Below are 25,379 nucleotides of genomic sequence, written 5' to 3' on the forward strand. Positions count from 1 at the left end.
CAAGAGAAGTTAGCGTTTCGAGTTTGTTTGTGGCGGCTTTATAAGCCACAGTAAGAAACTTTCCCCCGGTTTCAGTTCAAAATGTAAACATTCGCGGTCAAGAAAAGTGATGTTACCCCGTGGTATAGTTTCCCCAGTACATCTTTCAAAACGTTGTTACCCCGTGGTATAGTTTCCCCGGGACATCTGTCAAAACGTTGTTACCCCGTGGTATAGTTTTCCCGGGACATCTTTCCCTAACATTGTATGTCCCTGTCGAGTTTCCCGCGTAAACTTTCCCTATCCTTGTTACCTATTGGTATAGTTTCTCGGTATAGCTTTCCCTAACGCTGTTACCTTTGGGTATAGTTCCTCGGTATAGCTTTCCTTAACGTTGTTACCTTTTGGTATAGTTTCTCGGTATAGCTTTCCTTAACGTTGTTACCTTTTGGTATAGTTTCTCGGTATAGCTTTCCCTAACGTTGTTACCCCGTGGTATAGTTTCTCGGTATAGCTTTCCCTAACGTTGTTACCTTTTGGTATAGTTTCTCGGTATAGCTTTCCCTAACGTTGTTACCTTTTTGTTTCCCTGTATAACTTTCACTAACGTTGTTACCCCTTGGTATAGTTTCTCTTTATAGCTTTCCCTAACGTTGTTACCTATTGGTATAGTTTCTCGGTATAGCTTTTCCTAACGTTGTTACCCCTTGGTATAGTTTCTCGGTATAGCTTTCCCTAACGTTGTTACCCCTGGGTATAGTTTCTCGGTATAGCTTTCCCTAACGTTGTTACCTTTTGGTATAGTTTCTCGGTATAGCTTTCCCTAACGTTGTTACCCCTTGGTATAGTTTCTCGGTATAGCTTTCCCTAACGTTGTTGCCCCGTGGTATAATATTTCGGTATAGCTTTCCCAAACATTGTTACTCCAGGTCGATTTTCCCGAGTAAAACTTTCCCTATTGTTTTTACCCTTTGGTATAGTTTCTCGGTATAGCTTTCCCAAACATTGTTACTCCAGGTCGATTTTCCCGAGTAAAACTTTCCCTAATGTTGTTACCTTTTGGTATAGTTTCCCTGTATAACTTTCCCTAACGTTGTTACCCCTGGGTATAGTTTCCAGGTATAGCTTTACCTAACGTTGTTACCCCTGGGTATAGTTTCCCTGTATACCTTTCCCTAACGTCGTTACCCCTGGGTATAGTTTCCCTGTATAACTTCCCCTAACGTTGTTACCCCTGGGTATAGTTTCCCTGTATAACTTTCCCTAACGTTGTTACCCCTGGGTATAGTTTCCAGGTATAGCTTTACCTAACGTTGTTACCCCTGGGTATAGTTTCCCTGTATACCTTTCCCTAACGTCCTTACCCCTGGGTATAGTTTCCCTGTATAACTTTCCTAACGTCGTTACCCCTGGGTATAGTTTCCCTGTTTAACTTTCCCTAACGTTGTTATCCCTGGGTATAGTTTCCAGGTATAGCTTTACCTAACGTTGTTACCCCTGGGTATAGTTTCCCTGTATACCTTTCCCTACCGTCGTTACCCCAGGGTATAGTTTCCCTGTATACCTTTCCCTAACGTCGTTACCCCTGGGTATAGTTTCCCTGTATAACTTTCCCTAACGTTGTTACCCCTGGGTATAGTTTCCAGGTATAGCTTTACCTAACGTTGTTACCCCTGGGTATAGTTTCCCGGTATACCTTTCCCTACCGTCGTTACCCCTGGGTATAGTTTCCCTGTATAACTTTCCCTAACGTTGTTATCCCTGGGTATTGTTTCCCGGTATAACTTTCCCTAACGTTGTAACCCCTGGGTATAGTTTCCCGGTATAGCTTTCCCTAACGTTGTGACACCTGGGTATAGTTGCCCGGTATAGCTTTCCCTAACGTTGTTACCCCTGGGTATAGTTTCCCGGTATATCTTTCCCTAATGTTGTCACCCATGAGTATAGTTTCCCGGTATAACTTTCCCTAACGTTGTTATCCCTGGGTATAGTTTCCCGGTATAACTTTCCCTAACGTTGTTACCCCTGGGTATAGTTTCCCGGTATAACTTTCCCTAACGTTGTTATCCCTGGGTATAGTTTCCCGGTATAACTTTCCCTAACGTTGTTATCCCTGGGTATAGTTTCCCGGTATAACTTTCCCTAACGTTGTTACCCCTGGGCATAGTTTCCAGGTACATCTTTCCCTAATATTGTTATACCTGATAAAGTGTCCCCGGTTTAGCTTTCCCTAACATGTTATTTTATGGTATAGATTCACGGTATAGCTTTCACAAATATTGTTACTTGATAGTATAGTTTACCGGTATAGCTTTCACTAATATTGTTATCCCTGGGTATAGTTTCCCGGTATAACTTTCCCTAACGTTGTGACCCCTTGGTATAGTTTCCAGGTACTTCTTTCCCTAACATTGTTACCCCTGGGTATAGTTTCCAGGTACATTTTTCCCTAACATTGTTACCCCTGGGTTTATTTTCCCCGGTTAATCTTTCCTTTCTCCTGAATTCAGTACAGACATGTCACCTTCGTTCAAAACCTAAATGCAATAGCTTCATAGATATAGAAATTTAATATATGTTGATTTCATTTTAATCAAATATATATGGTTGTCCCGGAATTAATATACACTGAAGCTCGCGGGATGAACTCGGCCATCTGTGGAGCCTGGATCAATTGCAGACGAAATGAGTGTAATGATATATTTCGTATATATTGCTAATGCTAATGACAATAGGGCTGACCAACAGTTGACCAGGCATGTTATTTGACATGAAATGCAACTTGGGGTATTATTTGTGAGTACGCTGCTTTAATTTCAAAATACATTTATTAAAATTGCACACAAAGCTAACACTAAAAGACCTTTTTTCATGATGCGCTTCATTAGAATTAACATTCAGTGGGATAGACAACATCTTGTCAAATATACGAGATGAATATAACAGTCGTATTTATAACAAAGCCATGGCAGGGTCACGTGATTTCCTCAGTCACAATGTGGGCCTCTGCTATAAAGGGTTAACGAGACTATACGTGAATCACATGCCAGCCCACCTCACTAGCTCTTCGCTGTGCTGTTTGTTTGCATCGATACCTAAATCAGTATAATGGCTGCGACGCTAGGCAAGTGGCAGTGCTGCCCTGAGCTCACGACGGGATTCGCGGACTTTATGGACGCTATCGGTGAGTGGTTATTATCATAACTGTTTTGTTAATTTTTTAAAGATTGAAAATATGTTTAATATATCATCGTCACTTTTAACATGAATTAATCATGTTAAATTGCCTATATTTCAAATATAATTTCGGCGTTTTATAGGTACAGTTTATCAACACAAAATATCCAACTTAAACATAATTAAAAATCTGAAAAGGACCTGAATTCCTATAAACGCTATAGCTCTACTATATTTTACGCGGATAAGGCCTGCTGGCGAACATCTTCAGGCGAATGTCAACGTGTGAATTACAACGGTACAGTACACTCTGGAGAGTTGGAAACATACATAAAACGACAGAGAGGGTAAATTTCACTTTTTTATTTCGTGACAAGCGTTTGGATTATTAAAAAAAACGGTGCAATAATCTTTTTTTACAAGAAACGAAACGACTGTTTTAGATAAAACTTCGGATAAATGACACAGAGGCAATCATGACGGTGGTTACAGGATACAGGTTGGATGATGCATATATGCTTTAAAATATTACATAATGCCAAAAAATTACATCATCCGAAAATAAGCCAGCAGGTTATTGGGCTATTTATAACGTCAAAAGATGTTGGAAATGTTATGTAATGGCATGTCGACTGACTCACAATGTCCCGTCGTGTTGTGCGTGGTGTGTGTGGGCCTAGAAAACAACGAGTGAACTTGAGTCAATATTCAGGCAAGTTGTTATGGTGGAAGAACGGGATAACAAACAGGTTTCACTCTGACGCTCGACAAATCATGTGAGCTCAGTTCGTCTGCCTGGAACTTAGATAGAGGACACAACATTTCCCCAACACCGACCTGACATGGCCGCGTAGTGTCAACAAGGCCACTGCCCCGTCAACGACAGCAGGTAGGAATCCCCGTAATAGGTGATAGCGTTCATAGGGATGCATTTTTGAAAATGAATTTGGTTTTCATTAACCAAGATTAAGGTATTTTAATTATCTAGGTTGTGAAAATAATCCCGATAAAGTTGAAATCTGGAAAACAAATTCATACATTTTTTTAACAAATTTCCAGATTTGTGTTTTGACTTGATCCGACATCTTCCCGAGGCAAGCGTTTCCACATACCTGTATCAAATCTTAGTTTCTGTTTTCGATACGAGACTTTGATAAATGGCTAGTGGACGCTCTTGCCTCTGGAAGATGTTGATCCGACTGCTCGGATATGGTGTGGTGCCCAAGTCGTCTAAGGCGCCGCGATTCCCTGTGCAGAGTTGCGTCCCTTGGGCACACCAGAAACCTATGATTGTGGGTTCGAATCACCGGTTCGCCACGATTATGGTTCTAGGTTTGTCAGCACCATACCCGTGCTCGTGGATTTCACCGAAGTGGTAAACGTCTGAGACCTGCATCACTTCGGGCTTTCCTCCCACTTTAAGCTGACACGCCGGAATACTATTAAAAGCGGCGTTAAACCCAACGCACTCTCTCACTCGTATGTGTGATGGTACTTAGCAGATATCTTTATTTCTACCGCTACTTTTTCGGGGGAGTTCAGTCTAACGTGAATACTTGACCGGGAGAGTTTCTCAGTGAATTTAAATAAGATAGATACTTTAGCCTCACTGACATTCGTGTCTGCAAGTATAGTTTGCATCCAGTTTGCTAGATTTGCCGTGGTCTTAATGTAGCAGCCATCTCCCCTCGCTCACACCAACTTTGCTAGTCTTGCCCTGGTCTTAATCTTGCAGAGATCTCCCCTCGCTCACATCCAGTTTGCTAGGCTTCGTCCCGGTCTTAATCTAGCAGTGATCTCCCCTCGCTTACATCCAGGTTGCTAGGCTTGCCCTGGTCTTAGCCTAGCAGAGATCTCCCCTCGCTTACATCCAGGTTGCTAGGCTTGCCCTGGTCTTAATCTAGCAGAGATCTCCCCTCGCTCACATCCAGTTTGCTAGACTTGCCCTGGTCTTAATGAAGCAGAGATCTCCCCTCGCTTACATCCAGTTTGCTAGGCTTGCTCTGGTCTTAATGTAACAGCGATCTCCCCTCGCTTACATCCAGTTTGCTAGGCTTCGTCCTGGTCTTAATGTAGCAGAGATCTCCCTTCGCTTACATCCAGGTTGCTAGGCGTGTCCTGGTCTTAATCTAGCAGAGGTCTCCCCTCGCTTACACCCAGGCTGCTAGGCGTGCCCTCGTCTTAATGTAACTGCGATCTCCCCTCGCTTACATCCAGGTTGCTAGGCTTGCTCTGGTCTTAATCTAGCAGAGATCTCCCCTCGCTTACATCCAGGTTGCTAGATTTGCCGTGGTCTTAATGTAGCAGCCATCTCCCCTCGCTCACACCCAGTTTGCTAGTCCTGCCCTGGTCATAATGTAACAGCGATCTCCCCTCGCTTACATCCAGTTCGCTAGGCTTCGTCCTGGTCTTAATCTAGCAGAGATCTCCCCTCGCTTACATCCAGGTTGCTAGGCGTGTCCTGGTCTTAATCTAGCAGAGATCTCCCCTCGCTTACATCCAGGCTGCTAGGCTTGCCCTGGTCTTAGTCTAGCAGAGATCTCCCCTCGCTTACATCCAGGTTGCTCGGCTTGCCCTGGTGTTTATCTAGCAGCGGTCTTACCTCACGCTTACATCAACTTTGCTAGAATTGCAGTGGTTTAAATCTTGCAGCGATCGTCCTCTCGTAACAAATGTTATATTTGGGATAACACTTTCTGAGTAAAGTACAGATTCTCGTACCTTTTTGGGTTGAGTCCCGTCCAAAATTCGAACCCACACTGCCAGAGTAAGGCACCTAGTTGCCAGCGCACAAAGTCAGCGATCTAACCCACTCAGCCACCGAGGCTTCCACAAAAATGAAAGTCCCACAACATTACTGGTAGTCTAGATCACGTACTTTGTGTACCCCTCTGACAAGTGTAAATCTGTACTTTAGTGTAATCCCAAATGTAACATTTGTTACCTCTGACCACTTTCTAAATGGCATTGTGTGTTGATCGTCCTCTCGTTTACATCAAATTTGCGAGACTTGTCCTGGTCTAAATCTAGTAATGATCTTCTTCTTGGTTAAACACAGACTTGCTCTGGTCTAAATACAGCTTCGGTCTCCCTCTCTCTTACACTCGGATTGGTAAACTTGCCCGAGTCTATATCTAGCATCGGTCTCCTCTCGCTTAAACAAATTTCCAAGACGTGACGTGGTGTAGATATAGCATCGATCTTCCATCAAGGAATCAAGGTTGCTAGACTTGATCAATTGTACATACTAATAAATCTCGATTGATAATATGGCCGTTTAATCTGGAGACGAATCGAATCTAATTTCTGGCGGTTTTGTTTTATAACAGGGGCATTGGATGAAGAGCGGAAGGCATCCCAGGGTTCGCCATTCACAATGGAGATGTCCCGTGACGGTGACACTTGGGACGTGGACGTGTTTTACCCAAACAACGCAGCTTTCTCCCGGAAATACTCGTTTAAGTCCGGCGTGGAGTTCAACTACCCCGGACACTCCCCTGGCCACGCAGTGACGGTAGGTAGACGTTCCCCTGGCCACACAGTGTCCGTAGGTAGACGTTCCCCTGGCCACGCAGTGACTGTAAGTAGACGTTCCCCTACCCACACAGTGACTGTAAGTAGATGTTCCCCTAGCCACACAGTGACTTTAAGTAGATGTTCCCCTAGCCACGCAGTGACTGTAAGTAGACGTTCTCCTGGCCACACAGTGACTGTAAGAAGACGTTCCCCTAGCCACTCAGTGACTGTAAGTAGACGTTCCCCTAGCCACACAGTGACTGTAAGTAGATGTTCCCCTAGCCACGCAGTGACTGTAAGTAGATGTTCCCCTAGCCACACAGTGACTCTAAGTAGATGTTCCCCTAGCCACACAGTGACTGTAAGTAGACGTTCTCTTGGCCGCGCAGTGACTGTAAGTAGATGTTCCCGTGGCCACACAGTGACTGTAAGTAGACGATCCCATAGCCACACAGTGACTGTAAGTAGATGTTCCCCTAGCCACAAGTGACTGTAAGTAGACGTTCTCCTGGCCACACAGTGACTGTAAGTAGACGTTCTCCTGGCCACACAGTAACTGTAAGTAGACGTTCTCCTGGCCACACAGTGACTGTAAGTAGACGTTCCCCTAGCCACACAGTGACTGTAAGTAGATGTTCCCCTAGCCACACAGCGACTGTAAGTAGATGTTCCCCTAGCAACACAGTGACTGTAAGTAGATGTTCCCCTAGCCACACAGTGACTTTAAGTAGATGTTCCCCTAGCCACGCAGTGACTGTAAGTAGACGTTCTCCTGGCCACACAGTGACTGTAAGAAGACGTTCCCCTAGCCACTCAGTGACTGTAAGTAGACGTTCTCCTGGCCACACAGTAACTGTAAGTAGACGTTCCCCTAGCCACACAGTGACTGTAAGTAGATGTTCCCCTAGCCACACAGTGACTGTAAGTAGACGTTCCCCTGGCCACACAGTGACTGTAAGTAGACGTTCTCCTGGCCACGCAGTGACTGTAAGTAGACGTCCCGCTAGCCACACAGTGACTGTAAGTAGATGTTCTCCTGGCCACACAGTGACTGTAAGTAGATGTTCCCCTAGCATTACAGTGACTGTAAGTAGACGTTCTCCTGGCCACACAGTGACTGTAAGTAGACGTTCCCCTAGCCCCACAGTGACTGTAAGTAGACGTTCCCCTAGCCACACAGTGACTGTAAGTATACGTTTTCCTGGCCACACAGTGACTTTAAGTAGACGTTCCCCTGACCACACAGTGACTGTAAGTAGACGTTCTCCTGGCCACACAGTGACTCTAAGTAGACGTTCCCCTAGCCACACAGTGACTGTAAGTAGAAGTTCCCCTAGCCACACAGTGACTGTAAGTAGACGTTCCCCTAGCCACACAGTGACTGTAAGTAGACGTTCCCCTAGCCACACAGGGGCTGTAAGTAGATGTTCCCCTAGCCACACAGTGACTGTAAGTAGATGTTCCCCTGGCCACACAGTGACTGTAAGTAGACGTTCCCCTGGCCACGCAGTAATAGTAAGGGGACGTTCTCCTGGCCACACAGTGACTGTAAGTAGACGTTCCCCTAGCCACACAATGACTGTAAGTAGATGTTCCCCTAGCCACACAGTGACTGTAAGTAGATGTTCCCCTAGCTACACAGTGACTGTAAGTAGACGTTCCCGTGGCCACACAGTGACTATAAGTAGACGTTCCCCTAGCCACAGAGTGACTATAAGTAGACTTTCTCCTGGCCACACAGTGACTGTAAGTAGACGTTCCCCTAGCCACACAGTGACTGTAAGTAGACGTTCTCCTGGCCACACAGTGACTGTAAGTAGACGTTCCCCTAGCCACACAGTGACTGTAAGTAGATGTTCCCCTAGCCACACAGTGACTGTAAGTAGACGTTCTCCTGGCCACACAGTGACTGTAAGTAGACGTTCCCCTAGCCACACAGTGACTGTGAGTAGATGTTCCCCTAGCCACACAGTGACTGTAAGTAGACGTTCCCCTGGCCACACAGTGACTGTAAGTAGACGTTCTCCTAGCCACGCAGTGACTGTAAGTAGACGTTCCCCAAGCCACACAGTGACTGTAAGTAGACGTTCCCCTAGCCACACAATGACTGTAGAATACGTTCCGCTAGCCACACAGTGACTGTAAGTAGATGTTCCCCTAGCCACACAGTGACTGTAAGTAGACGTTCCCGTGGCCACACAGTGACTGTAAGAAGACGTTCTCCTGGCCACGCAGTGACTGTAAGTAGACGTTTTCCTGGCCACACAGTGACTGTAAGTAGACGTTCCCCTAGCCACACAGTGATGTGAAGTAGACGTTCTCCTGGCCACATAGAGACTGTAAGTAGACGTTCCCCTAGCCACACAGTGACTATAAGTAGACGTTCCCCTAGCCCCACAGTGACTGTAAGTAGACGTTCCCCTAGCCACACAGTGACTGTAAGTATACGTTTTCCTGGCCACACAGTGACTTTAAGTAGACGTTCCCCTGACCACACAGTGACTGTAAGTAGACGTTCTCCTGGCCACACAGTGACTCTAAGTAGACGTTCCCCTAGCCACACAGTGACTGTAAGTAGACGTTCCCCTAGCCACACAGTGACTGTAAGTAGACGTTCCCCTAGCCACACAGTGACTGTAAGTAGACGTTCCCCTAGCCACACAGGGGCTGTAAGTAGATGTTCCCCTAGCCACACAGTGACTGTAAGTAGATGTTCCCCTGGCCACACAGTGACTGTAAGTAGACGTTCCCCTGGCCACGCAGTAATAGTAAGGGGACGTTCTCCTGGCCACACAGTGACTGTAAGTAGACGTTCCCCTAGCCACACAATGACTGTAAGTAGATGTTCCCCTAGCCACACAGTGACTGTAAGTAGATGTTCCCCTAGCTACACAGTGACTGTAAGTAGACGTTCCCGTGGCCACACAGTGACTATAAGTAGACGTTCCCCTAGCCACAGAGTGACTATAAGTAGACTTTCTCCTGGCCACACAGTGACTGTAAGTAGACGTTCCCCTAGCCACACAGTGACTGTAAGTAGACGTTCTCCTGGCCACACAGTGACTGTAAGTAGACGTTCCCCTAGCCACACAGTGACTGTAAGTAGATGTTCCCCTAGCCACACAGTGACTGTAAGTAGACGTTCTCCTGGCCACACAGTGACTGTAAGTAGACGTTCCCCTAGCCACACAGTGACTGTGAGTAGATGTTCCCCTAGCCACACAGTGACTGTAAGTAGACGTTCCCCTGGCCACACAGTGACTGTAAGTAGACGTTCTCCTAGCCACGCAGTGACTGTAAGTAGACGTTCCCCAAGCCACACAGTGACTGTAAGTAGACGTTCCCCTGGCCACACAATGACTGTAGAATACGTTCCGCTAGCCACACAGTGACTGTAAGTAGATGTTCCCCTAGCCACACAGTGACTGTAAGTAGACGTTCCCGTGGCCACACAGTGACTGTAAGAAGACGTTCTCCTGGCCACGCAGTGACTGTAAGTAGACGTTTTCCTGGCCACACAGTGACTGTAAGTAGACGTTCCCCTAGCCACACAGTGATGTGAAGTAGACGTTCTCCTGGCCACATAGAGACTGTAAGTAGACGTTCCCCTAGCCACACAGTGACTATAAGTAGACGTTCTCCTGACCACACAGTGACTGTAAGTAGACGTTCCCCTAGCCACACAGTGACTGTAAGTAGACGTTCTCCTGGCCACACAGTGACTGTAAGTAGATGTTCCCCTAGCAACACAGTGACTGTAAGTAGACGTTCTCCTGGCCACACAGTGACTGTAAGTAGACTTCTCCTGGCCACACAGTGACTGTAAGTAAATATTCCCCTGACCACACAGTGACTGTAAGTAGACGTTCTCCTGGCCACACAGTGACTGTAAGTAGACGTTCCCCAAGCCACACAGTGACTGTAAGTAGACGTTCCCCTGGCCACACAGTGACTGTAAGTAGACGTTCCCCTGGCCACACAGTGAATGTAAGTAGACGTTCCCCTAGCCACACAGTGACTGTAAGTAGACGTTCTCCTGGCCACACAGTGACTGTAAGTAGACGTTCCCCTAGCCACACAGTGACTGTAAGTAGACGTTCCCCTGGCCACACAGTGACTGTAAGTAGACGTTCTCCTGGCCACACAGTGACTGTAAGTAGACGTTCCCCTAGCCACACAGTGACTGTAAGTAGACGTTCTCCTGGCCACACAGTGACTGTAAGTAGACGTTCCCCTAGCCACACAGTGACTTTAAATAGACGTTCCCCTAGCCACACAGTGACTGTAAGTAGACGTTCTCCTGGCCACGCAGTGACTGTAAGTAGACGTTCTCCTGGCCACGCAGTGACTGTAAGTAGATGTTCCCCTAGCAACACAGTGAATGTAAGTAGACGTTCTCCTGGCCACACAGTGACTGTAAGTAGACGTTCCCTAGCCACACAGTGACTGTAAGTAGACGTGTTCCTAGCCACACAGTGACTGTAAGTAGATGTTCCCGTGGCCACAAGTGACTGTAAGTAGACGTTCCCCTGGCCTCGCAGTAATAGTAAGTAGACGTTCTCCTGGCCACACAATGACTGTAAGTAGACGTTCCCCTAGCCACACAATGACTGTAAGTAGACGTTCCCCTAGCCACACAGTGACTGTAAGTAGATGTTCCCCTAGCCACACAGTGACTGTAAGTAGACGTTCCCGTGGCCACACAGTGACTGTAAGTAGACGTTCTCCTGGCCACACAGTGACTGTAAGTAGACGTTCTCCTGGCCACACAGTGACTGTAAGTAGACGTTCCCCTAGCCCCACAGTGACTGTAAGTAGACGTTCCCCTAGCCACACAGTGACTGTAAGTATACGTTTTCCTGGCCACACAGTGACTTTAAGTAGACGTTCCCCTGACCGCACAGTGACTGTAAGTAGACGTTCTCCTGGCCACACAGTGACTCTAAGTAGACGTTCCCCTACCCACACAGTGACTGTAAGTAGACGTTCCCCTAGCCACACAGTGACTGTAAGTAGACGTTCCCCTATCCACACAGTGACTGTAAGTAGACGTTCCCCTAGCCACACAGGGGCTGTAAGTAGACGTTCCCCTAGCCACACAGTGACTGTAAGTAGACGTTCCCCTAGCCACACAGTGACTGTAAGTAGACGTTCTCCTGGCCACACATAGACTGTAAGTAGACGTTCTCCTGGCCACACAGTGACTGTAAGTAGACGTTCTCCTGGCCACGCAGTGACTGTAAGTAGACGTTCTCCTAGCCACACAGTGACTGTAAGTAGACGTTCCCCTAGCCACACAGTGACTGTAAGTAGACGTTCCCCTGGCCACACAGTGTCGGTAGGTAGACGTTCCCCTGGCCACACAGTGACTGTAAGTAGACGTTCCCCTAGCCACACGGTGACTGTAAGTAGACGTTCCCCTAGCCACACGGTGACTTTAAGTAGATGTTCCCCTAGCCACACAGTGACTGTAAGTAGACGTTCACCTAGCCACACAGTGACTGTAAGTAGACGTTCCCCTAGCCACACAGTGAATGTAAGTAGACGTTCCCCTAGCCACACAGTGACTGTAAGTAGATGTTCCCCTGGCCACACAGTGACTGTAAGTAGACGTTCCCCTGGCCACACAGTGACTGTAAGTAGACGTTCCCCTGGCCACGCAGTAATAGTAAGTAGACGTTCTCCTGGCCACACAGTGACTGTAAGTAGACGTTCCCCTAGCCACACAATGACTGTAAGTAGACGTTCCCCTAGCCACACAGTGACTGTAAGTAGATGTTCCCCTAGCCACACAGTGACTGTAAGTAGACGTTCTCCTGGCCACACAGTGACTGTAAGTAGACGTTCCCCTAGCCACACAGTGACTGTAAGTAGATGTTCCCCTAGCTACACAGTGACTGTAAGTAGACGTTCCCGTGGCCACACAGTGACTGTAAGTAGACGTTCTCCTGGCCACGCAGTGACTGTATGTAGACGTTCTCCTGGCCACGCAGTGACTGTAAGTAGACGTTCCCCTAGCCAAACAGTGACTGTAAGTAGACGTTTCCCTAGCCACACAGTGACTGTAAGTAGATGTTCCCCTAGCCACGCAGTGACTGTAAGTAGACGTTCCCCTGGCCACACAGTGACTGTAAGTAGACGTTCTCCTGGCCACACAGTGACTGTAAGTAGACGTTCCCCTGGCCACACAGTGACTGTAAGTAGACGTTCCCCTGGCCACACAGTGACTGTAAGTAGACGTTCCCCTAGCCACACAGTGACTGTAAGTAAATATTCCCCTGACCACACAGTGACTGTAAGTAGACGTTCTCCTGGCCACACAGTGACTGTAAGTAGACGTTCCCCTAGCCACGCAGTGACTGTAAGTTGACGTTCCCCTGGCCACGCAGTGACTGTAAGTATACCTCATGATCATCGGAAATAAATTACGAGGGGACTCATGTAAGGCGAGGCATGGCATATGCTACAAGGCGTCACGGTTGCATTGAGACGACACGCAGCTTCGAGTACTGATGATTCCGCCGCTTGTTTCAAACATGTGAGTGAGTGGGTGAGTGAGTGAGTGAGTGAGTGAGTGAGTATGGTTTTACGCCGCTTTTAGCACTATTCAGGCAATATCACGGCGGGGAAACCACCCATGTTGGTAATCGACCCCGGGTCTTCGGCGTGACGCGCGAACGCTGTAACCACGAGGCTCCCCCGCCACCTTCAATCGTGAAATAACATTATAAATTAATTTGATGTCAACGTTATTTTTCGCCTCGTGTCAATCGATCCTGATTGAAAACAAAGGTATGGTGGATAACAGATCCAAGGTATTCATCATAACAGATCTGACATTTATTACACTGGTAAATCGAGGAAGTAATTACATTACTTAACGTCAAATGAACAAAATTACTTTTAATGAAATAAAATAATGCGCGTGATTAGATGTTCTTGTAATCACGGACAATTATCATCGCCGCAAATTAACGGTTGTTTTTGTATATTTAGACTACGTTCCTCCCTTACTTACGGAAGCCCATTAGGGCCATCTATATCATTTGTATTCTTGAAAACTGAAGATGCTAATTTGAAAATTCAAGCTACCATGTTGATGATACTGTTTAAAATTCGTAATACCTTTTTGAATTAAAGATATTAAACTAATGCTTTAACATTGTTATTGGACTAGTACCTTGGACTTTCACCATACTATCTTGAAATGTGAATATATAACCTTTACATTTGAACATCCTATCTAGTTTTTTTCTATTATTTTGTTTAAGAAGATATCGCCTTGCTCGTATCCCGTACTTTCTCGTGAATACACGTGGTGTCGTATCTATTTTTAGTAAGCCCATGAAAAGAGACCGTTCATTATTCTGGGATTTCAAATGAGCACTGATCCTTGCAAGATCCGTGTGCGATGCGTGTCACGGCGGGGGACACCAGAAAATGGGCTTCACACATTGTACCTATGTCGGGAATCGAACCCGGGTCTTCGGCGTGACGAGCGAACGCTTTGAACACTAGGCTACCTGACCGCCCCCGATGCGTAGAGTACATATTGATAAGCGCGAAGAATTACCGTTTGTGCATCTTCCCGAGGCAAGAGAGTTAACTGACTTTAAAAGTCCAGTTTCCACCCTTGCCGAACTAGGCTGGTATTATGGAGTCACAGTTTGGCTGCACTAACGAGTCTATGCATAGTTCAATCAAAATCTCGCAACAAAATCGAAATTCGGTTTGAAAACTGTCTTGCACATTTCGGTCGATTGCAGGATTTGCAAAGCATGTGCACCGCCAACTCGTTGTCAACAGATATTTTCCAAACCTTTTAATGATTTTAATCAAGGTGCTCGCATGATTTGATGCACTTCGCGATGTAAGACCCGTTTTATCACAATATAGATCTTGAGTATCGATCGGATCGTCTTGACTGGGCGCCGCCATTTTTTTGGAAACAAATGCAAGTGATGGAATCTGATTGGTCCATAGGAGAGGCTTAGAAGGGACATAACTCGTAATAACCACGGGTGGCGTTACGATCGAGCCCAGGAATTCCAGCCTAGTTCGGCAAGGGTGGCAACTGGACTTTTAAAGTCAGTTAACTCTCTTGCCTCGGGAAGATGCCGTTTGTGATCTGTAAGTGTGAGCTCTCATTGGTCGAAGTACTGGAAGGCCTACCTCTCGTTGGAACCAGGCTTTTCCGGACGTATGTATTCGCGGGTGATGGGGGGAAGGCAGTGTATAGGTACCTGGGAAGTATTACCGATGGTACAATTATCTGTGACTATGTTCTGAATTGTCAGGGCGTGGTCGTAGTCGACGGTGACGTGCTGACCAGCAAGATGAAGTTTTCGATCGATGGCGAGGTGAAGCGGGAGTGGGAGACAGACACACGGGTAGTCGGAGACTACCTGGAATACGTGAGTATTTATTTATTGTTTGTTTGTTGTTTAACGCGCACTCACCAATATTCCAGCTGTATGAGGGCGGCCTGTAAACAGTCAGACATTCCTGTGATTGACATCATGAGCATAGATCTATGCAATTGGGATATGATGGCATGCATCAATCAAGTCAAGGAGTCTGACAACACGACCCCGTAGTCGCTTCTTACAAAATTCATGGGAGTATTTAATAAATCTGATATTTGGCAACGCGAATCACATTCTGTTTCCTTCAACCTCAGATTAAACGAAAAGAGTTACAAAAAGAAAAAACGAGGGAAAAAACGATAAAAAACTACTTAGATTGCCTAAGCATGATAATTCAACGGAAGATGCGACTTAATTGATGCGTGGTCAAACTCACTGACTTGGTTGATTGCGTGTCATCGTATCTCGGCGGGGTGGAAGGTTGCTCATAATATCCATCACTGGTTTGTCTGATGATTTACAGGCGCCGTCCTATAAGTGGAATATTGCTGAATCAGCAAACAGAAATACAATAACTTTCAATGTCACGGCGTAGGAGCAGTGGGTGGGTTTGACGCCGCTCTGGACAATGTCAGCTTAATCTGGGAGTAAAGGCTAAATCGACGCAGGATATCTGGGTTTTTTTCTTTAAAAAACATTGTTCCCGAAAATGCTTGAATGAAATAATGTGTGCTCTGGTTTTAAACCGAAACGTTCTGCCAGGCGTATATGACATTTGTCCCATTTATTGTTTCTTCAGAAAAGCATATTCAAGGGAAAGGAGATGGTTCACAAGCTAAAGAAGATATGACGTGTTTGCACGGGCTCCGCGTGAGATTTAGGAGCATGCACTCGTCTCACCTAGACATTGGTCACGTGCTAACGCTGCCGAGAATCGAACTGAAAGAAATTGCCGACATTTCTGCCTTCTGTGTTTTCTCAAATATCGAATCTATGCAAACGTGTGTTCATAAATATGCATACGCTTATTGTCTGTCATACTTTAAGATGTCTAGTTCTACGAAGACATTTTGCTTATGAAGATATCAATAAAATCGACTTGCATGTATACTGTTATATTCATGTAATTGTGTTTTACTATGCAGAAGAAAATGAATAGGTAGAACCTGACGCTGGAGCTATCTGTCCAAGTTTGCAACGATACTAATTCATTTCCTCGTGGGTGGGTCTCTCACCCTTGTTTCAAAATGCCTATGATTTTTTATGACGTCACTTCGAGTGTTTTGGGTGTACATGTATAGGCCAGACAAATGTAATTACATTTTTACGGATTCTAATCGCAAATACCTTAAGGAAAGAGGGAAAAACTAAACATAAAAATAGCTTTTGGTTTTAATGAAGCAGCGATCCGGTTTGCTAGACTTGCCCTGGTCTAAATCGATCAGCGATCACTCCTCACTTACATCCAGTTTGCTAGACTTGCCTTGGTCTTTATCTAGCTGCGATCTCCCCTCGCTTACATCCAGGCTGCTAGACTTGCCCTGGTCTTTATCTAGCTGCGATCTCCCCTCGCTTACATCCAGGCTGCTACCCTTGCCGTGGTCTAAATCTAGCAGCGACCGTCCTCTCGTTTACATCAAATTTGCTTGAATTGTCCTGGTCTAAAAATATAGCAAAAAGCAATTGTTATATTATGACTGAATTCTTCTTTTGTTTAGTGAAACGCTGTCCGTTCGCTTCAGGTGAAGTCTTCATTGAGCAGGTTGTCAACATGCCAGTGTAACTGCTCACTTGGACTGTATACAATGGCTAAAACCAGACAGGTGTGTTTCTTGTATATAAAACGTTAACGCCGGACAGTAAACAGTCTTGATAGTCCGTGGAAACTGGTTCCAGTTGGCGTAAAAGGCAAAATAGCTGTGAAAAATATATGAATGGATTACTGAAGATCAGTGATGACACCAGGTGTTCGCGAAAAGGTTAACCTGTCCTGTCCTACCTTTAGCAAGTAATAAAACAAGTGAGTGATTGAGTATGGTTTTACGCCGCTTTTAGCAATATTCCAGCAATATCACGGCTTGGGACACCAGAAAGTAACTGCATCAGTCTGACTTAACAAACATTTGGAAAGATGGTATTTTTATGCAAATGGTAACGTAATTCCAGGTCTTGATAGGCTGGATAGAAAGCTCCATCGTTGCGTGTGAAGTCTGTAAAACACGGAACGGACGCCCCCCACCGCTAGTCAGTTTTATTGACATCACATTGTGTAGACGTGTTGTTAGTTGGTATTGTGTGCTATGTGCCATTGTTAAATAAACACGTGAATATATATAAAATATTTTAGGCTTTTTGCTGCCTGGAAGTGCTTTGGTACTGCATTCCGATCGTGATGAATGTTGATGCATGTCAGTAGACTGCAGGCCGTGTCTCGATACAGCGTCTGCTCGGAGAGGGAAAATCGGTGGTTCATGCCAGAAATATGTTGAAAAATGGTACTTAGGGCATTAAACAATGACCGCCTCCGTGGTCTAGTGGTAGAGCGTCCGCCCGGAGAGCGGAAGGTCCGGGGTTTGATCCCCGGCCGCGTCATACCAAAAGACGTTAAAATATGGAACTTGTTGTTACCATGTCTGGCGCTCGGCATTAAGAGGCTAAAACAAGGACTGGTCGCCTCGGAGTCAGTATACTGTGTCTGAGTGGGATATCCATGTGAAATTGCGGCATGGTATCTCAGTGGGCTAGCACTAGAAAATCAGCATCAGTCAAGACAAGTTCAAGCAGCCGCACAAACGCGCACGTGCAGTATTCTGAAAGGAGATTGAGACCCATTTCACATTACTTTATTTATAATTACCAGTGTACTGCGATAAGTACCATGCTTATTAGAACGTATGTAGAGATAATGTGGTATAGCAGAGGGCAATAATTCCAGGAACAAGAGAGTTGTAACTTTATAAACAGAGTATGTCACAAGTAGGATAAGAACACCATGTGATATTTTACGTGCGCATCGTATGGTCATAAAAGGAACAGTGGACGACCACGATCCCTATTGGTCAAGTTTGCTCTTATAGATGACAATCTGATAGCACTATGGAATAAAAAACCCAACTCATCATAGCATCAACCCGTGAAGATCCGTGTTGGAAGAGGTCGTCAGCAACCCATGCTTGTTGTAAGAGGCGACTAACGGGATCGGGTGGTCAGGCTTGCTGACTTGGTTGATGCATGTCATCGTATTCAAACTGCGTGGATCGATGTCCTTGATATCAGTCACCGGATTGTCTGGTCCAGGCTCGATTATTTACAGACCGCCGTCATATAGCTGGAATATTGCCGAGTGCGGCGTTTAACAATGATCAAACAAACCAAGAAAATTATCAGTAGGTATTTACAGTGTTTTGACTAAACATTAACGACGGGTGATCCCCGAACATCGCGAGATGGGAAAACATGCTTGGGGAACTAATGTTTAAACCTTCACCACACACTGAAACGACTTTCAGCCACCAGACACCCAAACTACCGTTAACACCACAGTGAGCATTAACAAGACGACCGGAAGTCACCAACATGACCTTTTCACTACTACCAGGGACTGGACAACTGTGGTCAAGTATACGGCAACGACATCTACTCCAAATGAATGAAAGGCATTACGACATCTTGACCACAAGCAAAAGACAAAATAAAGATAGGACTTCGGCCGGACTCCACACCATAGTGTAACTGTTCTGTTGTGGAATATTGAAGGTTCTAGCAGCAAGATAAACGACGCATACTTTTTAACCTTGGAGGAAAGCCCGAAGTGATGCAGGTCTCAGACCTTTATCACTTCAGTGAAACCAACGAGCACGGATATGGTGCTGAGAAACCTAGAAACATAATCGGGGCGAACCGGGATTCGAACCCACAATCATAGGTTTCTGGCGTATCCAAGGGACGCAACTCTGCACAGGGAATCGCGGCGCCTTAGACAACTTTCGATGATTTTGTGAACAAGTTTGGTCGAATACTTTTAAAGTTTTGTTGTATCTTCAAACTGACCAGGGCTGCATTTTGATAGATTGTTTCATAGCTTCACATAGATGGTTTAAATATTTTAAGTCAGCGTAGGTTTATAGACAGCGTGGTCGAAGTAAGCATATGCCACTAATTTTCGAATGTAATGGAACAGATGGAGATATTTTTATAACAAATGAGGTCAGTTTATGTTGGTATGAGTTAGATGGCTTGCCAAATATACTTTTGTACAAAAAACATATTTATATCAGAGAGGTTCAGTACTTTTAAAACAGGAATAAGCGAGCGCTCCTGTGACACCTACATTAATTTTTCTACAAGACGCGGGCAGAATAAGAGTTATCGTTCTTGTTTGAAGTAGTTCCAGTGTTCATACGCCAATACCGGAATCGGACGAGTTGGTCACGAATGTGGTAGATAAGGCTATATTCTTTTAAAACCATTTAATAATACCGTTCGAAGTTGAAACATTATACAATATACTATGTGTTATTTGTGGCGATGTGTCACAGGCAGTGGTACAAACAAACATCGGACACAAGAGAGTGTGTGCACACGATCCCACAACACTGTTCTCGGCAATCACTTGCAGATACTACTGCACCACCATACGTTATAACCGTAGTTTACTGTATTCCTGAAATATCACGACGGGATTTCGTCCTTGCAATTGGATATTTTACGAGCGGTCATTTAATAAGCAGGTTATAATTGGCCAAATTCTCGTTTTTGATTTTGCCAATACGAGCAGTCATCCCGATTCAGGAGCATAAAGAAACAGATCATGAAGTAGATGAGACTATAGTTGCCCTTGGGGGTGCCTACTGGCTGCTTGAATTTCATATCCCCAATTTCACATAGATTTTGTTTCTGCGTGGAAACTCCACCTATGTTTGTGGGGCGTCTCCTGTGGGATTCGCGTTTGGAACAGGGTCAAAGTAACCCCTCCTTGTAACAAGCGACTAAATGGATCGGGTGGTCAGACTTTGTTGTTTGATAACGTGTCATTGTACCCGACGGCATGGGGCGTTACTCATAATATCAACCACTCGTCTGACCTTGTTTTCAAAATCAGCCATTTATTGTCTGACCTATATTATTTTCTGGCTGCTGTCAAATTGCTAGAATATGTCTGAATGCGACGTTAAACAACAAACTAACAACAAAACATATAATCGCTTCTTTCTCCTTGCTCTGAAGCTAAAGTAAAATATCCTCTTGCGTCCTGTACAAGCCGCGCCTCACTTCTTCCGGTTTTAGTGGGACAGGAGATTCATTCGTGTCGTACGAGACAACTCAATTGACTGTGTGACCTGGTTGATTGTGTGTTATCTTGGCCGATGACCATCTTCCCGAGGCAAGGGCTTTAACTGACTACAAAAGTCCAGTTTCCACCCTTGCCGAACTAGGCTGGAATTCTGGTGTTACATTTTGGTTCAACCAGTGAACTTTGAAAACTAACTCATTTACTGCTTTTGTGTGTGTGTGTGTGTGTGTGTGTGTGTGTGTGCGTGTGCGTGTGCGTGTGTGTGTGTGTGTGTGTGTGTGTGTAAGGGGAGGCGTTATGTTGCTGGAAGACATAAAACATATAAAATATAGTACAACGCAGAAATTTGCAAAATGTATGCAGCTGGAATACAAATATATAATTTTGAAACTAGCCCAATCACAACGACCTACATACAGTGTTTTGGCATGTCGGGGGTGTTATATGGTGTCAGATATGAAGGTTGTGTTTGGTTTGCTCGTTCTTGGGATTCCGGGTTAGAATTGATCACTGCAACTTGTGCTGTCGTAAGAGGCGACCAAATGAATAGGGTGGACTGGTTAGGCATGGATCACTGGTTTGTCTGGTCCAGATTCAAATAATTTACAGACCGCCACCATATAGCTGACATATTGCTGGAAACAGTGTCAAACAACAAACAACATGTCACGCATGCCAACGCACTGCTGTAAATCGGTGCATTCGATAGACCTTTACCGAATACCCAATTCAAACCAACCTTTCTGTTATATGGAGACATCATATCAGGTGAAATAGGGTGTAACGTCGCGTTCAAGATTATTGCACTTAATAGCTACGTACGTGCGTGCATGCGTGCGTGCGTGCACGCGCGCGCGCGCGTGTGTGTGTGTGTGTGCTTGTACTAGTCCGGACGATTTAAAATTGCTAGCCCACTGAGATACCATTCCGCAGTTTAACAAGAATACCCCACTCAGACACAGTATGTGACTCCGAGCCGACCACTTTTTTTATTTTATCCCCTCAATGTCTCGCGCTAGGCAGGGTAACAACAAGTAACATCTTTTAACGTCTTTTGGTATGACGCGGCCGGTGATCGAACTGCCGACATTCCGCTCTCCGGGCAGACGCTCTATCACTAGACCACGGAGCGGTCTGGAAGATTCCACAGGACGTCCATACTTATTTTCACAGTTCTGTTACCTGACCTATTTATTTCACTTGTATGTTTTTTGCTGTTAAGGTCATGAAATCTGGGCTGAAGTCCAACAGGTGGTGTATGGCGTATCCTTCTCACATCAAAGTCACAGAATCGGTTATTTCAGAACGTTTATTTATGCAAAATAATGGCCGCCAGCCATATTAGACCACATTCAAGTTTTCAATAAGTATTTGTATGAAATGCATATTAATTCCTTCATTATATATTTTGTATATTATTATATACTCAACAACCAAAGTTCCTGTGACACAAATATTTTAGTGAATTTTTCAAACAAATAAGTTTGGTTTTCAATATCGAAGTACATGTATGGAATTAAGTCACAATAAAGCAACTGCTACAGAAAAGCATGCATTCCATGCAACAGTTGACTTTTATGCAAGCCCCATGCATTTCATTACCCAAGAATGGGTATAAAAACATGTGCGTTAACGGGATTCCATATGCATTGTTAAACATCGTGCTGACAACAACCACTCAGAAAAACAACAAAATTACGCAATTTTTCAACATTACGAAATGCCACGCCTGTCCGAAAATAAGCGTCTGCGAGCCATTGGTATGCTTGAAGCAGGATAGAGTCAACGTGATGTTGCATGACAATTTAACGTCCACAGAAACACCATTTGGTGTTTATGGCAACGTTGGCAACAGATGAATGCAATCAGAGACCATCCTCGGAGTGGCAGGCCACGCGTAACCAATAATCGACAAGATAACTGGATTCGAACAACACACCTACGAAATCGATTCCAGCCAGCAACAGTGACTGCAAGAAGCACCCCTGGCCTTCGATGAATATCTTCACAAACCGTAAGTCGCCGCCTCAGATGTGCAGGTATTGTCGCCAGAAGACCCACTAAACGTCCCATTTTGACAGGAAACCACCGTTAAGCACGTCTACAATGGTACAGAGAGCGTCTACGCTGGACGGCCATGCAGCGGGGACAAGTTCTATTCACTGACGAGTATCGTTTTCACCTCAGCCAAGGCGATGGACGGATTCGAGTGTACCGACGTCGAGGTGAACGTCAATCATTGTGTCATGGAAGAAGATCGGCTCGGGGGCGGCAGTGTTATGGTATGAGGTGGGATTACAGCAAGACAGAGGACCCGTTTTATAGTGGTAGAGGGAAATCTCAATGGACAGCGCTATCGCGACGAGATCATCGGCCCTGTTGTTCAACCGTTTTTGCTTCGTCATGGCCCAGGCATTACCTTTCAACATGACAACGCCCGGCCTCATTTTGCTCGACTTGTTCAGGATTCTCTTCAAGAAAACAACGTGAATGTCATCCCCTGGCCGGTTCGCTCCCCTGAAATCTCACCTATCGAGAACATGTGGGATGAGATGGATCGGCGCCTTCGACGTCAACCACGGGTTCCACAGACACTCCAGGAACTTCGAAACATGCTCCAGCAGATATGGACAGATATCCCACAGGACTTTGTGCGACGCCTGGTCCATTCCATGAGACGAAGATGTGTTGCTTGCATCGCAACCAGAGGTGACACACACGCTATTGATTAATAAAATGACATTTTGTCATGTTCATGTTCTTTATATGAAATCACGCATTTTCTGAAGTCAGTGTGGCAAATTAAACCATTTGAACACGTACAGAAGTCTTTTCCTGTTGCAAACCGAAATTGTTTCAGATTTGGTAAAAAACATTACTTTGAATTAAATCTTATTCAATGTCACAGGAACTTTTGTTGTTCAGTATATCATATTGACGTGCATGTATGGAACTGGAACACGGACACTAATCTAGGAAACGGTCATGACCTACAAACAGCGTCTAGTCACGTCAGTTATTGTGTGCTGACAAGATGATAGTGTTGGTGTTGTTCAGCTTAGGACTTTCAACAGGTACGTGTTTCCAAAACTGTATCTGAACATTTCCTTATTCCTTGAATTGAGGAAGAATATTTTTGTCTGTTTATTGCTTAATAATAGTAATATTATTGTACATACATGTAAGTTTTGTTGTTTAACGCCGCCCTCAGCAATATTCCCGCTATATGACGGCGGTCTGTGAATAATCGAGTCTGGACCAGACAATCCAGTGATTGACATCATAAGCATCCCTCTGCGCAATTGGTTGGTTGGCTGGTTGGTTCGTTGGTTAACGCCGCACTCAGCAATATTCCAGCTATATGACGGCGGTCTGTAAATATATCGAGTCTGGACCAGACAATCCAGTGATTAATACCATGAGCATCGATCCACGCAATATGGGATCGATTACATGCATCAACCAAGTCAGCAAGCCTTTTACGACAATCTTAGTCGCCTATTCATGCTAGTTTGGGTTGCTGAAGACCTATTATACCACGGATCTTGACGGGTCCCATATATGTAAGTAATCGAGTCTGGCTTCATCAACCAGTGATTGATATTATGGGTACGGCCACGCCTTAAGGGTTCGAACTCGCCATCCGTTTAGTCCTTCTTACCACAAGCTTTGTAAATACCCGGAATAACTCGGAATCACAACGGATGTGGCCGAGTTATACTAATACGTCACCATTATCTGACGCGTACTCTAAATTTTCCCCGAGATTCTCTAGATACAGGAGGCATCAAAGAGTGACCGAAGGTGGAGTTACCATCACATTTAAATCCGATTGTATCCGATTTGTAGCTCGCCGCAATCAATAGGAAGTTGATGTGACTGATCTAGCGGGGATACAGCTGTCTTGATAGCATGCTCGATTGTACCTTAAACCTTTTGAAATGTAGACACAAAAGGCTGGAGTATATTGCTCGACATAAAGGGAAAGTTGAAGTCATCCTGTCATGCAGTCTTGTGGGAATACATTTGTGACTCTGAATTTCTATGCATCGATCTAAATATGAAACAGATGAGGCGGGCTCTTTTTTTTCTCGTTCAGGTGGGTAAATCAGTGGAAGGAAATTAGTTTTTTGACCATTAATGAACGATATTAGATGACCGATACACATGAAGCTTAAGTGATGACTTTTGCCAATCCGAGCAGAAATTAATAATTTTTATGCATAAAGAAACATATCTCCAAGATGGGGAGCCCCATTGGTTCCCATGGGGATGCCTTAGTTAAACTTCTCTTGGCCATTTCCCGTGATTTTTGTTTTTTTTCAAATCCAAGCAGACATTAGGTCCTCAAAGAAACAGATCATCAGGAAGCACAATATCTTCGGGAAAAATTCAGTAACATGCTGTTTTTCCCCTTCTTTTTCAGCGGCCTCCCTGGACTGCTACAATTGTAATCATTATGATGTTAACAACGTTCAGCATTCTTGTCAGGTTTTGAAATGTAACAAAGGAGAGGTCAGTTTTTCTCTTTTATAACCCATAGCTTTAGTATTAACCAAGTTCATATAAAAACGTATGCGCACTAGTGCATTTATCACTTCACGTGCACTAGTGTATCGTTTACGTCATCCGGATGGACCCGTGAAGATCCGGGGTAGAATAGGTCTTCAGCAACCCATGCTTGCTGTGAAAGGCGACTTTGCTTGTCGTAAAAGGCGACTAACGGGATCGGGTGGTCAGGCTCGCTGATTTGGTTGATGCATGTCATCGATCCCAATTGCGTGGATCGATGTTCACGATGCCAATCACTGGATTGCTGGTCCAGACTTGATTATGTACAGACCGCCGTCATATAGCTTGGATATTGCTGAGTGCGGCGTTAAACAACAAACAAACGTCATCCGGATGGTATTTTGGACGTCATTCGAATCTTATTATGACGTAAGGTCGAAATGACATCTCATTAGAACCGACGTCATGGCTGAAGATTGTTGACGTCATTCAACAATTGTAGTTCTTAAAGACGGCGGTGGTTATCAGTGCTTTTT

The 25,379-nt window shown here is 45.0% G+C and overlaps 2 protein-coding genes across 6 annotated transcripts in view; both read left to right on the forward strand.

Moving 5' to 3' along the window:
* The first annotated feature begins 3,028 nt into the window (after positions 1 to 3,028).
* LOC124138447 lies at positions 3,029 to 17,360 on the forward strand. The gene is made up of 4 exons (XM_046505086.2): positions 3,029 to 3,163; positions 6,486 to 6,670; positions 14,970 to 15,086; positions 15,838 to 17,360. Exons 1-4 carry the CDS (start codon positions 3,088 to 3,090, stop codon positions 15,886 to 15,888), a joined length of 429 nt encoding a protein of 142 aa, XP_046361042.1. The 5' UTR covers positions 3,029 to 3,087; the 3' UTR covers positions 15,889 to 17,360.
* Positions 17,361 to 23,302: 5,942 nt separating this feature from the next.
* The window catches only part of LOC124138448 (uncharacterized protein PB18E9.04c-like), a 49,978-nt gene continuing 47,901 nt past the window's right edge, over positions 23,303 to 25,379 (forward strand). For all 5 annotated transcript variants that reach the window (XM_048389410.1, XM_048389411.1, XM_048389412.1 and 2 more), the window contains exons 1-2: positions 23,303 to 23,405; positions 24,758 to 24,846. In XM_048389410.1, coding sequence (XP_048245367.1) covers positions 23,366 to 23,405; positions 24,758 to 24,846 — 129 coding nt within the window. In that variant the 5' untranslated portion in view covers positions 23,303 to 23,365. The remainder of the gene's footprint in view (positions 23,406 to 24,757; positions 24,847 to 25,379) is intronic.

Source organism: Haliotis rufescens, unplaced genomic scaffold (assembly GCF_023055435.1).
Source record: "Haliotis rufescens isolate VD_foot unplaced genomic scaffold, xgHalRufe1.0.p SCAF_8, whole genome shotgun sequence".
Lineage (NCBI taxonomy): Eukaryota > Metazoa > Mollusca > Gastropoda > Lepetellida > Haliotidae > Haliotis > Haliotis rufescens.